General features: G+C 50.0%; 1 protein-coding gene across 1 annotated transcript in view; it reads right to left on the bottom strand.

The window, feature by feature from the left end:
- LOC8031407 (ATP-binding cassette sub-family A member 13-like) overlaps window positions 1–18,010 on the bottom strand; it is a 74,007-nt gene that overhangs the window by 26,301 nt on the left and 29,696 nt on the right. The window contains exons 10-16 of the mRNA XM_040216187.1: window positions 17,679–17,834; window positions 15,724–15,934; window positions 13,603–13,852; window positions 13,002–13,057; window positions 12,348–12,786; window positions 10,217–10,671; window positions 4,930–5,055 (exon numbers count right to left, since the gene is read on the bottom strand). Of these exons, the coding sequence (XP_040072121.1) occupies window positions 4,930–5,055; window positions 10,217–10,671; window positions 12,348–12,786; window positions 13,002–13,057; window positions 13,603–13,852; window positions 15,724–15,934; window positions 17,679–17,834 (1,693 nt within the window). The remainder of the gene's footprint in view (window positions 1–4,929; window positions 5,056–10,216; window positions 10,672–12,347; window positions 12,787–13,001; window positions 13,058–13,602; window positions 13,853–15,723; window positions 15,935–17,678; window positions 17,835–18,010) is intronic.

Below are 18,010 nucleotides of genomic sequence, written 5' to 3'. Positions count from 1 at the left end.
GGAAAAAATATGAATGGAAATCAGGCTGGAAAGCATCACAAGTTGTCACAGGCACTTATTTAGCCAGTCTGCCTGTGAACGTCGATTTTGTCACTATTCTTGCCTTGAACTAGCACCGTAATCACACAGTCACTAAACGCTTGTGCTTGATTGAGACACTGCATTCGGTGCAGAACGTAGTTTTCTTCCTGCTCTGGACAGTGACAATAAATTTGAGGGATGTATTTTCGCCCACAAAATTGTATTTAATTACAATTGTATTTGAAATACCCACGTTTTAGTATTTAAATACACACGTCAAGTACATTACCCAATTTGTAATTGGATACAGATGCAAAATACACAAAGTATTTGAAATACGTATTTCAAATACTTGTATTTGAAATACTGCCCATCCCTGGTTGAATATGTGTCATCCTTTAAATATCTTGGCGTTCATCTTTCATCGGTCTTTACGCGGAACCTTCACATTGAACATATTGCTAACAAGGCGTTGCGAACGTTTGGCTTTCTCAAATGAACACTGTTCCATGCAATCCGAGATACAAAACTTCTTGCCTACACTGCTCTTGTCAGATCTCAACTTGAGTTAGCATCAGTTATCTGGCATCCTCGTCCATTATATCCGGCAGACAAGATTGAATCTCTTCAAAACAAAGCTGCTAGATTTATAGCTTGCGATAACTTCCGATTTACAAGTGTAAGCAGTTTAAACCATCGATTTAACTTTTCACCTCTTCATACAAGAAGGCACCTCGCACGCTCATCATTTACTCATAAACTGTATTACAGTCCCTCGCCTTTTAGGGACTCCTTCCTATACTACCGGCTCACCATATATCGTCCCGCTTAAATCACCCTTTCTAAATTAACCTCATATTTGCACGAACCAACATGTTTAAAAACTCTCCACTACTCCCCCATCGAGTCGCCGCCCCGGTGTAGAGCAGGCACTTCTGCGTCTTGTGTGCCCATTGCTTCTCTCCTATAGTATCCAGGCGCACACTTCAACACTTAGCTTCGCGACCGCCTCCCAGGCCTCGACAGAAACCCGGGAGGCGGTCGCCCTACGTTTCCCTGAGCCGCTTCGTTTGGGGTCGTCCTGTGAGCCCCGAGGGCCAACCTTCCCACATCGTTCTACCGCCTCTCCAAATACTCTCGTGTGGCTGCTGACGGACAAAGCACTGCAGAAGCAAACGTCAGGCCCGGCACCGTCACTGTCTTTCACAGGCCGCGTAGCACCTCCATTCTGTTAAACGACCAGAGTGCCCTGGCCCTGAGTACACGCTGGTTTCATAGCGCCTTCTCGTGCACCCGGTCCGCATAGTCCGCCAAATATAGGTCCAATCCCGTCGACAGCTGGATTCCCAAGTAGCGGTACGAAAACGCGAACGGGATATCCTTCCCTTGTAGGGTCACCAAATCAACCAGCATGCCAAACTGAGCATGCTGGGGCAATAACCCAGCTTGAAGCTTGGACAAGCTTAAGCTTTTTTTTTCAATAGGGGGACCTGTCGAAGCCACATCCGCACCCGTGTAGGTCGCTTAGAAACAACATGAAGAGCAGCGGGTACAGCCGACAGTCCTGTCTGAGGATCCGACTTATTGGCATCATCCCCGCCTGCATCCCCTGCCACTACACTATCACCTCCGTGTTCATGTACAGTTCCCGCAAGAGATTCACCACTTTCCTTGGTAATATTTTTCTTCACTGCGACAGTCACGGCGCCTCTTGTTTGATGCAGTCGTAAGCCTTCTCCGTATCGAGGAAGGTCGCCCACAGCTTCCGCCCTGCCGTGTGAACGAGCAGTTTGTCCTCTAAGCGCCGTCCTCTGCGAAACTCATTATGCAGTTTGCCGAGGATCCCCTCTCGTTCTGCCCACGCTTGAATTCTCCTCCACAGCACCTGGGCGAAAACTGTATAGCGTCGGAGTCACTGTGGTATAGGCCTGTACAACGTCAATCTAGTCCGTTCCCCGACACCCTTATACAGGAACATCATTCGGCCGCGACGGCAGTCCCTCGGTATCTCACCAATCTCAAGCATGTCACTGAGGCACTCCCCCAAGGTACGACACAGCTTTGGGCCCAGCTTCTTTAGTAGAGAGTTAGCGGAAACCTATCTAGCTAAGTCCAGTCACCGTGCCCGATTGGATTCAGCGTAACTAAACATTTTCACACTGATATTCAAGTAGAAAAAGTGTATTTTTGAATGAACACGTTTGCTACACGTTTCTTACACCATTTCTACACATATTTTAATTATTTACAGGTGTAACACGGGTGTAATGGTCACTTACACCCTTTCTGTGCCTTTCCCACACCTTGAAAGGAGCGAAATCGTGTAAATATACACCTTTCACGGGGACCGGGTAAAAAAGGTGTAAAGGCGATACTATAGCGAATACACCCATGATTTCTTATTCATCTCTTTATCGCGTTAGCCAAAGTTTGTCATTATCGTCCCAGATTGATACATATAGATCACATTAGTGCTACCTCACATTTAATAGTGTTCCTTCACTCTGCTTAAGGTTCTGATCATAGCAATTAATCCATCAGTACCCCACAAAACCTTCACAGCAGAGTCGGCATGGCAGATATGCGCATCAAACCGCGCTCATCAGCGCAAGGCGTCGTTCACGCAGCCACGTCCTCCCTTCGTCACCACTGCCACGGGCGGCTCATCCACTTGAAAAAAGATATTCACATATTGGACAGCATTTCTACCCGAGAACAGGTATGTCTCCAACGGCAACACACAGTATTGCTCATATTTAAAAAAAAAAAGAAAAAAAAAAAAAAAAAAACGGGGACGACGGACGAAGTAGGGTGACAAACACAAAACGTGTCAAGTGTTTCGAGGCCTGTCGTTTGTGAATTGGCTATGCTGGTCAGGAATTCGGATTTCTTGACCAACTCAAAACGGTTTGAAAACAAAAAAGGGAAACCGAAATTTGCTTCTTTTTAGCCCGAGAAGGACAGACAGAGGGAGCTTAGCTGCATTGTCGATCTCCCTTCGACCTCGCCATTTGTGAAGCCTCTCCACGTTCTTTTTGTGTCTTTATGTGACTGCGCATGCGGGAAATTGGACCGAAACTTTAGGAAAAGACAAGCAGTGAATAAGCAGTGGCTGACATGGACACTCGAGTTGAGACAGGAGAGATCGGCTGTAAACGTGTGAGAGACGTGAACGCGTGCTGATACTGATGACACTACTTTTAGAGCGCAGCTTTTAGGCGCCCGTCTCCGGCTTGAGCGGCGTAGCCGTCGCTTTCGCCGTCGACTTAACCGTAATGCGTCGGCGTAACGCATCGGCGTGACGCGTTGGCGTCGCCGTAATCGTAACGCGTCGGCGTAACGCATTGGCGTGACGCGTTGGCATCCCCGTAACCATAACGTGTCGACGTAGCGCGTCGGCGTAACCCATCGGCGTGACGTGTCGGCGTCGCTGTAACCGTAACGCGTCAGCGTAACGCATCGACGTGACGCGTCCCCGTCGCCGTAACCCGTCGGCGTGACTCGTTGGCGTCGCCGTTGGCGTAACCGCACGGTGCATTACGGGAAACGTCCCATAATGCACAACGCGGGAGGGAGGAGGGAAGAGGAGGTGGAGAAAGAGCTAGGGAGGAGAAGGAGGAGAGGAGCGGGAGGAGGCGAGGAGCACGGGAGGAGTAGATGAGGAGGGAGGAGGAGAGGGTACAGATGAGGAGGAGGATGGTCCCCTCCGCATCCTCCCCTCCTCCTCCTCAAGAGCTGCGCTCTAATTCGGCGTTACAGGGAGTTATAAACGTCTTTCATTTTTGTTAATTTCTTAACGGCATAGTCAATTCAGTTGTGACTCTGAGCATTACAATTTCAATTTGGTGAACAAGAAAAAATAAGTCATTCGGTCGGGTAGCAACCTTCATCAAGCAGCAGTCTTCGAAACGCATCCAAAAGCAAGTAGATCATTTTGTTTTCACTACTAAACCGTTTAAATGAGAGAGAGTAGCCGTTTAGAGACATGAAGCATCCAGTGCGAGCATGTGGGATCAGTGTTTTGCAGATCGTCGATGCTGAACTAGGATTATTTCGAGTGGCGTGTGTGTGCCTCCGTCAGCGTTAGCAAGGGCAATGCCCAAATGTATTGGTCGTATATTCATGTGATGCTACTCTGTCCTGGTCGATTAGCGCAGGGCCCCATTTATCTCAAATACCAGTTTAACTAACTTATTATTTTATGGATTCAGCCTCTTAAGGTTAACTCCCTCTACTTCAGTGGCGTCACAAGGGGTGTGTGGGGGGGGGGGGGGGGGTGCGGATTGCCCCGTGTGCAGAGCTTCGAGGGGTGTCGCGACGGGCCACAAGAGGAGGGGGGGGGGGGGATCGTGGCAGGCGACGAGCGGAGGGGCGGGGGGGGGGGGGGGGGGGGGTTGTCGCGGGCCGCCGTCCTGGGTGCCGCTGACCCTAGTGACGCCACTGCTCTACTTTACACTTCTTTTCCTTACGCTGCCCTTTCCTTGTTACCCTAACCTACCTACCCTTATCCTATCGCGACTTCACAGTTAAAAAAAAACACTGTGCCTTTGCCAGACAAAACGATTTTCAAGTCAATCACTTGTCGAAAATCCGCGAAGGAAAAAGCGCTCGGCCATTTCACTCCGCGCGTCCGCGGACGAGGCGCGATTCGCAGGAATCGCTCACATGACGGCGAAGAGTCACGTGGGTCCGCGGACGAAAATCGCGATGTGGTCCGTTGAGTGAATTGGCCATTAAGAACAAAACAACGTTGACGGTGCTTCCTGATGCCGTATATAAAGCTCAGAAAGTCGAATTTTTCCCGTTCTGCAAGAGGCAAGAAAATGGCGGCGCCCATAGGGCGACCGGGGGAGTAGGGTGTCGATGCTCTATAGGCGTAGCCTATTGAGGGGCTCCAGGCGAACCTACCTCCTATCGTCCAGAAAAGCAGCGCAAGCACGTAGGCGTGGTTGTCGCTCGTGGCTCTCGCGGCGATCAGGTAAGGGACCAGGATGCCGATCCCTGAATGCGCCAATACCACGACCACAAACCCCACTGGAACCAGTAAGAGAAGGAACGTCGGCGCACGTTATGCACACATTATGCATTTTTATTAACAAATAAATTAACGTAAATTTATTTTAATATAGACCGACTCATTTGTATGACGTCACGAAGAGACGAATGAAAATGAAAAGCATGATACACGGAAAGGAACTTAGACAGCACGACTTGCACTGACGTCACATCGCGTACTTTTGACCACCACGAGAGAGAGAAAAAAAGAGAGGGAATCTGCTTTTGTAGAATTTTGAGCGACGTGTTAATCTTTTGTAATATTCTGGGAGGAAAATAGCGACGTCTGGGCAAATCTGGGAGACAAAAAAGAGGGTCCTGGTAAGAAGGGAGGTGCTTCTTGCCCTCTTCTCTGGTAGCCATCGGAGCTCTCCTTGAATGACGTCATATGCAAGCCATAAATGAGGACGTCGCAGAAATTAATAACGTCACGGTATGCCGCCTGTCCCTTTGTCTGTGAAGAAAAAGAAGTGGCCATATCTTGTAATCTAGCTCGCTTCAGCTCCGGCAATTTTTTGTGTTTTTTTTGTGATTTTTGCTTCTTCATACGCCTGGGCTCCAGCCCAAACGCCCGTCACGACCCCATGACGACCATAGGCACTCTCAACGGCCTTCAGAACTTTCCTCTGCCTGACACGATAGACTCACAGCCCACCGAGGCAACGCCGGCTTCTCCCGCCGTCTTAAGCCTACCGCTGAGCGCACCGCCCATAGCCGATGTAGCCACTCCCACCATCACGTGGCTTCTTGACCAGCTACTCGTTGCCGCGTGGAATCAAGCTGCGATCGTTACTTAGAATCCATTCTCCATCATCAGCAACGATGATCCCGAAGGCGAGTTTCCGCCCCTCAACAGCAGCACATCAGCACGGCCGCCGATGGAACGAAGCGTGCTCGTGGCATTTTGTTTTGGCGCCGCCGCGACTAAGCCCAAAGGCTCACCCAAGTGCATCCAACGTCGCTTGAACACTGACTCGGACCCCTGGAAGACGGTTGGCACCCTGTCTCTCGCCGACGCAAGACGGCCCTGTCCGCGGCGCCTCCAGCAGCATCGCTCCGCAGTGAGTCCTCCCACACTGTCATTCTACGGCCGACCAAACCATGCCGCATCATGGACGCGGCCTTTCTTGCCGTCGCCTCTACAACTGCAGCACAGATAGGCCTCCGGTCTCCTACACCATTGCAGCCCCCATACCATGTGAGTTAGCTCGACCGCAGTAATAAACACGCGGTCGACGCCACTTCATCTGAAATGCGCGACGCTTTACTCAAAGTAACCCACATCCCGATTAGTACTCAGCAGCCTACAAGCGTATACGATCGGTACTCAGCAGCCTACAAGCCCAAGGCCGTTCACCGCGGCCAGATTCGTGGATTCATAAAAAACGTGGGCGGCCTGGATTCCGCTTAACTCCTGAGAAATCTTCATTGCCGGAAATGTGCTATCCTCCAGGCCTGCCCCCTACCTCGGAACATGGGTGAAGAAGCGCGAGCCCGCCGAGACGACTTTGCTCGACTACATCTGCACTCGTATGAGGTCCGCTCCTCATCGGTACAGATTTTCTACACTGACGCGGTCATCAACAAGGACAGCTCCTCACCGACTTTCAGCACGGCATGGTGCAATGTTGACGGCCACCCACGAGGCTCACAAGTTTTTCCGACTTCCAGCTCCTCCTGTCATGTTGAGCTTTGTTCAATATTCCATTGCCTTAGTTCAATCGACGCCGCCACCCTAACGAACTCCTCCAGCATCACGATATACACGGATTCTCAGGAAGCCATCCGTGCTTTCCGACACCCATCGCCGACATCGGCGATTACCATTCAAATTCATCGGGGCGCTCTCTCCATCCGGACGGCAGGCCACCATCTTCTCGTCGACTGGGTACCCACCCATTGCGGTATTCCCGGTAATGAAAGAGCTCACTGACTTGCTCGCGCTAAACTTCTCTCCGCATAAGCCGGGGCCCCGACTTCTTCTTTGCCACCGGAGCTCGCACCTGGCGCCTTTCACGACGCTCACGAAGCCCGGCAGGTGCACACCAGTCAACGACGCCAATACCTATCCAGTCAGGCCAATCCTCTCGACTTTCCCTCCCTCTCTCGAATTCCCCTGACTCGTCACCAGACCTCCCTCCTACACCAAGCCAGATCAGGAGCACTCCTCGCCCCCACCCTTCACAAGAAAGTGTGCTCACAAATTCCTCTGGACCGAGAGTGCCACACACCCGCTACGCTCTCTCATCTTTCGTGGGACTGCCCCCTTCCCTCCACAGCCTGCTCTCGCGCTCTCTCAACCTTCTCTCCTCACCCCTCGACTCTCACTGAGTGGCTCAACCCGCCATCTTCCCCCGACCCTGGCCGGGTCCTCGCAGCATCACAGGCACTCCTTATGTATCTGGAAGACCCCGAGGCACGTTGGCTTGGCTCCAGATTACTGAAGCCCCACGAGTCCCTGATCGCTTCCACTCGTCGTCTCGTTCATCCTGGAAGCTCCCGAGACAAATAAAAATATTTCTTTTGTTTTTTGTGACCAAACAGCAGGGCGCATGTGGCGCCCGCTTCTCTGGTCGTTAAATAGATACGTTTTAAAGCAAAGCCTTTGCCTATACTTCGCGTCACTAGCTGTGTGCAGTACAGGCGAAGGCAACGCCAGTCGCAGATAGAAAGGGCAAGCACTAGGAAGGCTGAGGAAAAGGAGAGAAACCTGCTTTCTTCTCTAACGTTCTTAGTGCTCTCCCTTTTTCCCCTCGCCCTCCATTGCCCTCCTCCCCCGTCTAGCCTTAGTGCTTGCGTTTTCTATCTTCGCCTGGTGTTTCCTTCGCCTGCACTGCACACATCCTTGTTTTCTCGTGGCGAGCCACTCATGCCAATCCCATGCCATGCGAGTGTCATGTCACCTTCGGGACGTGCGCAGCGATGCGATTCGCTGGGATGAATCCATCTTAAGGAGCAGTGGAGGAGCAGAATGTCGAGTATGGGCGTTGAGGAATAGCCAGGGAGCGCCGTCGCTCTATGCCTGACAGCATTGCCTCCCGCCACGTTTTTGAACTCTTGGATAGGTAACGAACCCACCATCCCACGGCGCAACGAGCATCACGAACGCATCAGGCCACGCCACCATCCCTTCCATGCCAGCTGGCGTACCCAGGCTGTGGCACGGAGGGGGGGGGGGGGGGGGGGAGAGGGTGACGAGTACGCGGAAAGGTAGCGCTGCGTTAGGGTAAGATGAAGGGCCCGAAAGGCACCGAGACCCCAAAAGAACTGTTAACGTGGCCAGTTAGTTTTCCAGTTACGGGTGGGGTTCAAAGTTATTTAGAACCAATGTAGTTTTTAAAGGTCTACTCTTTTGTGCCAAAATATGGGCGCCAGGCTAGGATTATACTCCGTTCACCCTTAAGCTGAGTCTAGAAGCTCCGCCTCCAGCGCGAGCTTTTTGCCCTCGCATCCCCAGCAATTCGGGACATGAACCACTTGCGCCATCTCTTGGCAGTTGTGTGCAAACAGCTAAAAACAACAAAATCTAACCGATAAAAATCAAATAACAGAAAATTTTCCCAGATATGTTTAGATAAGTTATCTTTATTAGTCAAAGAAAATTTTTATTACCCCCTGACAGTTTATGTCGGTTCCCAGAGAAAAAATATCGATTTTCTCCATTGACTCCCATGGAAATCTTCGTTCCGGTTATGGTTACATCAAACTTATGAGAGAACCATTACCTATTTCCCAAAGTTCCCAGAGGGATTATAATAAAGACTGCGTTCATCCGGATAGAAACGGGCAGGGGTGGGGATTGAGCCCAGGAACCCAGGATCAGTTTCGCTCAACGTGCTCCGAGCTCATGTGCGCTAACCCACTCGGCCAATGGTCCGATGGTCTCAACAAGCTTCACAGGGAGTTCGCAGGGAGTTCGCAGAAAGCAGCTTTGGCGTTTCTTTCTTTGGAACCCAACCTCATGAGGTGGACTACGGCATTAGAAACGACCTGGATGCCGAAGTAGGAGGCGCTGAAGTTGGCCTCTGACTTCACTTGCCTGGCGCTATCCGACCACATGTGTTTTTTGGGGCAAATGCATCTTTGCAAGGAACTCTCAAAAACAACATAGACGTCTTATATAATTTATATTTCATCGAATTGCTACCCCACAATGCAGACCGCATGATTCCCGGGGAAATTGGCCCTGGTTGTTGAGATAAAAGGCGCTGAATGTGGCTACTTAGAAAGAATCACGTTCCTAAAGAGCGAACCCTTGAATATTTTGAGAAGTGTGACTCCACCAAGGACATGCTGCGTGCTACCTATAGTGCTCAAAATTATTTAAACATCTACTCAAAGAGATGTGCTATGATTCCCCTAAAACATTGCAAGATTCGCCCTGACTGTTGAGATAAGAGGAGCTTAATTTTGAACGAATCACGTTCCAAAAGGACATACGAGCTTTTGGGAGCGTGCGCCTCCGCCAGGTACCCGCAGCACACAACTTATGCGGCTTAAAATTATTTAAATATCTATTCAATTAGTTATACTACATGGTTTCCCGGGAACTATGCGAGATTGGGCAGATATCGGCGGTCGAAAGGGCTAACGCGTTTCGGCTCGGAGCGTGGAGCGAAAGCTTGCGCTGCTGAACCTCCTTGGTTCGATCCCCGCCCCTTACCCGTTTCGATCTGGATAAGCTTCGTACCGGCAAGCGTTCGTGCAATCTTGAATCACTACAGTGTGGTGCACGTTAAAGGCCCCAGGTTTGCGGGAGAAGGTACTGGAGAGTTTTCGTAGATCGTTTTCGCCGTCCCACAACGCTATCTGCAGCCCACTACGATACCCAGAACTATACAGTTAAGGTCATCGTCGCTCAAGCGCAGTAGTGGCTTCTTCGTTGCGGAGTGCTTAGTGGAGGGGGAAACGCGGTCTACGAAAACTCCCCATCGTCGCTTTTGCGGGAGACGCGACGGGCGTGACATGAGGTGGCGGTTCACAGCGCATGTGCCGTCATGCGTCTCCCGGGTCCTTTGGAAGCGCGTGATACTCGCGCTGCATCGTCGGTAGTCATGTAGCCTAGCCTTGCACACGGCCGCTTTAGTACTGGAAGCCCATAGCATATACCGTTCGCGCTGTGTCGCAACAAGTCGCTTACCGTATGTGACGGTCCTCAGCTTGTATAAGGAGACCAGGCAGGCGCCAAAGATGAGAAAGGCCGCCAAGTAGACCAGCAGATCAAAGAGGAAGTTGGACAGGCAGTAGACAAGCCCGGGAACGCCCGTCATGAGCTGCAACGCCTTGGCGCGGCACGCGTGCTCGACGAATGGGAAGAGCACAAAGTGGGCGCACAGGACGCCGACTAGCATGGGCGTATATAAGAACCAGTGATAGAGATCGATATACAGCATAATCCCGGAAAGCAGGGCTCCAATCCGGGCCCTTACATTGCCGGAAAAGCCTAGTTCCCGGAAAAGGTCCTCGTGAACGTAGAGGTTGGTGCGGATCCGGGCGGCACGGTTGCCCGATTGAAGGCGTATCAGAGCCGTGTCCAAGAGGTTTAGGCTGATCACCTTGCTGAGCGCCGCGAATGGATTGTACCAGCCCTCGAGCCTGAAACCACCCGACGAGCCACAACACCCACGTCGCCATCATCATCATCATAATCATCATGATCATAATCATCATCATTGGCAACCCCTTAAAAATGAGGCGACACGCGGGCCTTGCTTTCTCTAGTCTGTTGCAACACGAGAACTGCAGGACAAACGCTTCGCGGCCCGAGATCGCAGAATGGAATGTCGCGGCTAAGCCTATCAGTTCGAAAGCACCGTTTTTCTGACGTCACTAAGAGAGATGAGCATTCAACACGAATGAATTTTCACCAAGTAGTTCAAGAATGCAGGTAAGCTGCTTAAGACATCTATCTAAACCTCCCCTCCCCCCGCAAAAAAAAAAAAAAGTTTACAACACTAGAAGTTTGTTTTCACTAACTTTCACGAGAGGCTGGATGGCCGTGTGGTACAACTTATTAGAATAGCCAATGTACGTGTTACTGACTACAAAGAAAAACTAATAATCGGGGTTTACTTGGCGCTACTACAAAACCTCAGTGTTTTCTTTCTGTGGTCCTTGATACGTAGCTATGTAATAAGTTATACCGCATCGTTATCAAGACCCCCTTAAAATGTGGGGCCGTCTGTTCCACTATAGTGCGCTGTACGTCGAACTGAAGTTTGGGGGTGCATTATACGAAAGGATGTAAGGTGATACCTTTTTTTTTTTTTAGCGTGTGGCGTCACGCCGGGCGTTAAAGCTTAAAGTTAAAGCTACGTTTCCGGCATCAGCCGCACCACCTGACAATGTTTTCCGGTGCATTACAAGTGAAGGTCTTTCGACGCTTTCGGCGAGCGTAGTGATCGTGCTCGCTGTCTTCGATGCTGTACGAGAAGTTACGAGACGGAAGAAACATCAAAACCTAAGCGTTTTAAGCTGTGGCCCGAAGCGCTTCCAGAGCCGACGTGCGCACGCACTTCGGGCTGTAACCCAACGTGCGTGCGCACGCCCTGGCGAGCGAGATCGGTTTCAACCGCTCCGAGGACGCCACCGCGCTTCGCCTCGCCAAACCTCGCCAACCAGGACCGGACCCCGAGGCCGAAAGGCTCCGACCCAGCCAGGAACAGCACCGAGGTAGGAACTGCTCGTACTGTGCTACCATGCAGCGCTCGGAGCTGTCGGCGTCGTTCGTGCTTGCGACGAAGCCTCTAGGGACTCCGTCGGACGCTCAAGTCGTACTTCGTAAGGCTTGGACAGGGGCCGCCCTCACCGAGCAGCTCAGCTATATTCCGCTCACTTATGATGGAAATAAGAGCTTGCATTTCTTTTCGGGATAGAACTGCGGGTCACCCCACTGGACCGCTCTCTGCCGCCGCCGACGAGGTTGGCAACCGCCATGTACTCAACTGTTCACTCGCTCCCGCAGCGAGCGCCTTCCCACAATCCTTTCCATTTCAAAATGCGATGCGATCTCTGTTTAAATGGGCTAAGTGAATGCGCATTCGCCTTCTCAATCCACCTCTTCGTAGCGAATTGAATGCGATGCGCTTCCCTAGCGCATTATGCCGTTCACGTGACCATATAATGCGACAACTGGATTTGATGCGACTAAGCCACATTCGTGTAAATGCGGCTACAGACACTTAACGTGGTTCTCAAAGGCGTCCAAGCGAAAGAACAAACAAGCCCCACAGCATCCCCATCCCTAAGAAGTGAGCAAAAAACCTGCCCACCTCTGCTCTTCAAAAACACCGCCCAGAATGTACTTGGAAGCGTACGCCAGGTAATCGCGACTGGCTTCATCCAGCAGTGTCTGCGTAGCGTTAGGAAACAGCTTGAGCTCGGCTTCTTCACTTTCCACGAGTGGACGGTACTTCTCGAAGTACTCTCGGGTCGCCGCGTCGTGCTGGGCGAAGGTGACCGCTCCGGGAAAGAGGCTTTTCAGGGATATCGGGACGAGCGTGGACGTTTGGTCCCGGTGGGTGGAAATTTCGCCCTTCCGGTTTCCCGGATAGAGCAACAAGAACAGAACCGCGGGCAAGACGAACGCCGTGAAGATGGTGAAGTAGGATCTCTGGAAGCAGATGGCCCGCTTCCACATCAGCACCAAGAGCCGGGAAGTTTGAGAAACTCTGGTGCCGGCTGCCGAGGCTGCGTAGGCGACGTCTTGGTCTGCACAAAGCGTCAGCGGAAAGGAGTGATCATCGAAGAATCTCGTCGCCAAAAGTCATTTATGCTTCCTTCTAAAAGTGCGTCAGAAGTTTTAGGGCAATTAGGCCTGACCTCTGAGACCTTTTGTAGAAGCACCCAGCAAACTACTATCGTCGACTGTTCCCGGCGCACGTTTATAGACAGCCAATAACAGTATACTGATACTCAATACCCACCGTTGATCTTATCATCTTTCTCCCTTGCTTCGGCTGGCCGGCACTCCAGGTTGATCCTACGTAAAGTAGCATATGAGAGTTTAAAGCCATTCTACCGGAGTTGAGATCTTCGTACAGCACTAGCATTCCCAAAGAGCTATGACGTTGTCGCTAAGCGACCTGGTAAACATATTTTAAGGTGAATCCAGAAAGTGCTTCAGGACGTCGTCACTTAAAACCTCGTTTTCTTCCCAGCTACCCCCCTACTAAGAAATCTACGCCCGTTCCTAGATTATATAAACACCACACCTCCTCCCTCGAAGAAGCGCGAATGGTATGGTCCAAATTAGAAACCTGAATATTGGCTTTTGTTAATCGCTCAAGATTTGCAAGAACAAATTAGTGCCCTCTCCCCAGGACAACTCACCCTGTGGTCTGTTCAAAGCTATTTAAAGAATACTTTTTTTACCATCGCAATCTCAGTGTTTGAAGTTTATTTTGTTAGTAACAAGTTTCTTTTTATTCATTTTTTTAAAGCACAGAACCCTAATCACCAGATATTAGAAGCCGGGTGCAAATGAAATATTCTAGACAACCTTTAATAAGGGTCAAGGCTCCTCACTTGACGTAGACGTCCCTCATGGTAGCAACGGTGACTCCAATGGCGCCAATACCAAGGCTGGACTGATGCAATTCCAGCTCCTTAAACATGGAGATGAAACCCCGATGGCTGAGCGTGTTTAGGGCCACGATCACCTCGTTTTGTTTCTCCTTTTCCTCCGCCTTAGGAGCCGTCTTTTTGATGATGTTCACCACCGTGAGCAGAGCGAAGGTCCCGGGCTTCTTGAGGATGCGAAGCTGGTAGCCGACGCCTGCGCGAAAAGGCATTTCGCACGCCGTTAATGCTGGCCCGCACAGTTGCGTTTAAAGGGGTACTCCACCGTTTTTTTCATTGTCTCCGATTTGCTTGCAATTTTGCTAAACTAACGAACAAACATTGCTAAAATAGTATCCCAAATATTAGGTCAAAATATTGTTTTTTCGCGAAGTTATTGAATTTACAGTTTTGGTCTTCACCATGTTTTTCAAACTGAAAGTCTCTACTGGCAACAACAACAAAGTGACGTCAGTGGAAGGCAGGGGTTAACTTTTTGGACTACAGAAGTTGTTCCCAACCATTTGAAGCAGTTTCTTGGTGTCAAATGAGTGCTTTGGAAGCTCGCTCCCGTATCCGTGCTCCAGCACGGAACAAATGTTTGGGATATTCTATTTTTAGACTACTTGCTCGACTGGCAAGCCTGCCTGCCACTGACGTCACGGCACTGAAAAGTGCACGAATATTTGAATATTGGTTTTTGCACCATTTTCATTTGCCGATTTCACAATACCTATTATGAATTTTGCGATACTAAATAGCATACCGGAAAGGCTAAAGGCCGGTGAGTCAGAAAATATAGTTAGTTGAGGTAGCTCAAAAAATCGGTGGAGTACCCCTTTAACTGCCAAAGACGGCGCTACAATCGGTTTTTAAGCCGCTTGTACTGCTTACGACCGATAGTACTCCCGCGCAGCCTGTCTTAAGCAGTCACAAAAGCGAACATAGCGTCCTGTTGACGTTGGGGACCGCTACAATCAGCTTAGCTCGCGATTTAACTGCTTTTGCTGCTGTCTCTTAGATGACAGGTGCGGTGTGCAGCCAGTCGTGAGCAGTACCAAGCGGTTTCGAAACCGGTTATTGCAATATCCAGTCGTAGTCAAGCGAAAGTGTGAGAACAAACTTGCGAACTTGGATAGCGAGAGGGCCTCACTGCTGAGGCAGCGTGTACTAAAGTCTAAAGGCTGATCCCCAGACTTTCTCTTCATATATACTACCGACCGAAATTGTATTCCTTTAGAGGAAAATAAATATTTGACGAGCACCCAGCTACGTCACTTATTCTAGGTGTCTTAGCTTCGTCCTCGTCGCAGCGAGCGGTCGAAGCACCCTTTCGTCTGTCCGCTGCGCTTATCGGGACATATGGCGCCATACGTAACAGCCATCGCTAACTCAGCCATCTGCGAACAGGTTTGCCACTGATTATAGCAAGTTTGTAGGGCTCATTTTTCGCAGGAAGAGAGCTACGTCTTAAAATTTAAGCTCGTAAACAACCCGCCTAAATGCAAATTCGGTGAAAGTATGAACTTTCTGTCTGCCGGCGCCGATTTTTGCGGCTTGTTTTACAGCGGCAAAATTCACTGTAGGCATGCCCTATATTTTAGTCATGAGCAACTGTCTCTAATGAGCAAAACGTCAACAGTCACTGTGAGTCTTTAAGGTCTCCCCACTATCGTCGATCACGTCTTTTTTTATTTTCTTGTACTGGTGCCTGGAACGCGTCTCCGATTGGCGTGATAATGTCTAATTCCGCTCATACATCGAAACTGGTTCCGAAGTGGCAACTACTGACGTCATAAAAGCCTGAGTGGCATGCTGTTGTTGAATGCCGCGATCCTTGCAGTCGGCGTAGAGGCTCTGGAAAAAAAAAAAAGCATGAGAGAACGCGAATTTCGCCGTGGCGTCCCAACTCCTGCCCGCTGAAGCTTCCGTGAACTGTCAAGCTGGAAAGCGACATGCAGCAGAACAGGCGTTGCCGCCATTATCGCGGCCGCCATTATCGAGGAGGAAATCGAGGGATCACCCTTTTGGGACGCAGTAAATACACCGGTCGCGGAGAGGGATTCCATGGACCAGACTTGGACGCACCGTAAGCTTTCTTGAGGAAGGCGGGTGATCCGCTGCAGAGCGCCCTTCCTTCGGCCATGACCACGATGCGGTCGGCCAACACGTCCGCTTCGTCCATGTCGTGCGTGGAGATGATGAGCGTGGTCTTGGCGCGCATGCCCAGGAGCAGGTCCCACACTTCGCGCTTGTTCTCGGGGTCCAGGCCGGCGGTGGGCTCGTCTAGAAGCACCACCTGCGTCGGTTTAAACGTACCATAAAAATGCGTCCGAAAACAAAATCTAGCTAAAATAAAAAGCGGTTATGTATGAATTCACAGTGAAGTCACAGCGATAGCTGTATCGGACCCTAACGCATCCTTTCGTAACCAAATAAACGCAGAGGCCTTCTCACGGACACCTTGTCACATGACTCCGCGACGTCACGTGACCTCGCTAATCTCGTGACGTCATGATGTTGCGTGATATCATGACGCCATGACACCAAGATGTTATGATGTCCCGTGAGACACATGACACGAGACAGAGCATTGGATGCAAATACATTATTTCGAGTTTGGAGGAAGACCACACAGCAGCTATCGATGTAAAAACAGAAGTGCCGATTGAGCTGCGCGTAGGGCAGGGATGGGCAGTATTTTAAATACAAGTGTTTGAAATACGTATTTCAAATACTTTGTGTATTTTGCATTTGTATTTAATTACAAATTGGGTAATGCATTTGACGTGTGTATTTAAATACTAAAACGTGGGTATTTCAAATACAATTGTAATTAAATACAGTTTTGTGGGCGAAAATACACCCCTCAAATTTAATGTCACGGCAATTCTTGTTTCTATGCATGGGGTTGTAAGATATAGTCTCCATCCTTTATTCGGCCATGGGGCTTTTTTCTTTCTCTCCTCCGGCTTTATTTGAAAGGCACTGTCCAGAGCAGGAAGAAAACTACGTTCTGCACCGGATGCAGTGTCTCTCAATCAAGCACAAGCGTTTAGTGACTTTGTGATTACGGTGCTAGTCCAGGGCAATAGTGGCGAAATCGACGTTCACAGGCAGACTGGCTAAATAAGTGCCTGTGACAACTTGTGATGCTTTCCAGCCTGATTTCCATCCATATTTTTGTCTGGAACATTCTAAATGCGCGGGTCGTCCAGGTTTTCGTAACTGGTGCGAGTTGCAACAATAAAAAATTCTCTAGCTAGTGCTGCGCGTCTTGGTCGTCTCGGTTCTTTGTTGGTCTATACCAAAACGTAATCAACAAAAAAAGCTGCTTGAAGCTCTGTACTTTTTTCACCTATTACGTCCAAGCTGATTACATTTTTTTTTGTGATTATATTTCTATTACGTTACTAGAGCCTCGCACACTAACTCCCGAGTGTGTGATGCAAAATTAATATGAGATACCCAGAAACCTGTTGCAGGTGCCCTGAAGTCGCTGACGCAAATTTTGAGGAATGTATTTGGAAAAGTATTTGGAGTAGACAAAATACATTTGGTTGTATTTGTATCTTGTACTTAAATGCTTTTCTGGAAATGTAATTATATTTGTAATTAAATACATTTTTGACGAAGTATTTTGTATTTGTATTTCGATACATATTTGCATGTATTTTGCCCATCCCTGCTTAGGACTATACAGTAGGGGAGACTCGTTCGACTTACCTGCACCTCCTGCACCGGGGCAGAAAACTGCAGGGCGGTGTACTTCCGGTATGTATACTTCTTGAGGAACAACCGGAAGCACACCGGCCTGCACTTTTCCGCACCGGTGCAGGAGGTGCAGGCCAATCGAACAAGCCTAGTGCACACCCACTTAACTCTCTGACGTCACACCACTGCTGTGGCGGCGCTGCTGTCGCCTCCACTGTGCAAGCGCAGACGCTTCACTTCCTCCTACTTTGGTTTCTGCGCTACGAACAGTGCCCCACCATGCGTGGGCAAACGCGCCTTGTCTGCAAACAGCGTGGCGGTCGGTTTACCTTGGGACTAGAGACGACGGCCATGGCGATGGAAAGCCTCCTCTTCATTCCTCCCGACAGTTTTTCGGGTAGATCGTTCAGCTTGCTGTCAAGTCCCACAGCCATGAGCGTATCTCGAGCCTGGGTTTTGGCTTGGGTTCGTCCTAGTCCCTTTAACTGCGTGCGAATCATAAATGTGTTCCGTTGAGGGTCTAAACAAGATGTCAACGCGGCAGTCGTGTTTCAAGGCGCAAATCAGCTCAAAACGTTTAAGTTTAACGCACATAGTGCCAAGCTATAAAGCAGGGAGGCAAGCTCATTGGCGGTCACGATGCATTGGTGACACAAATGTT

Source organism: Ixodes scapularis, unplaced genomic scaffold (assembly GCF_016920785.2).
Source record: "Ixodes scapularis isolate PalLabHiFi unplaced genomic scaffold, ASM1692078v2 PGA_scaffold3__209_contigs__length_174095766, whole genome shotgun sequence".
Taxonomy (NCBI): Eukaryota; Metazoa; Arthropoda; class Arachnida; order Ixodida; family Ixodidae; genus Ixodes; species Ixodes scapularis.
The sequence above is the reverse complement of the archived record's forward strand: the minus strand, read 5'-3'. Positions and strand labels throughout refer to the sequence as shown.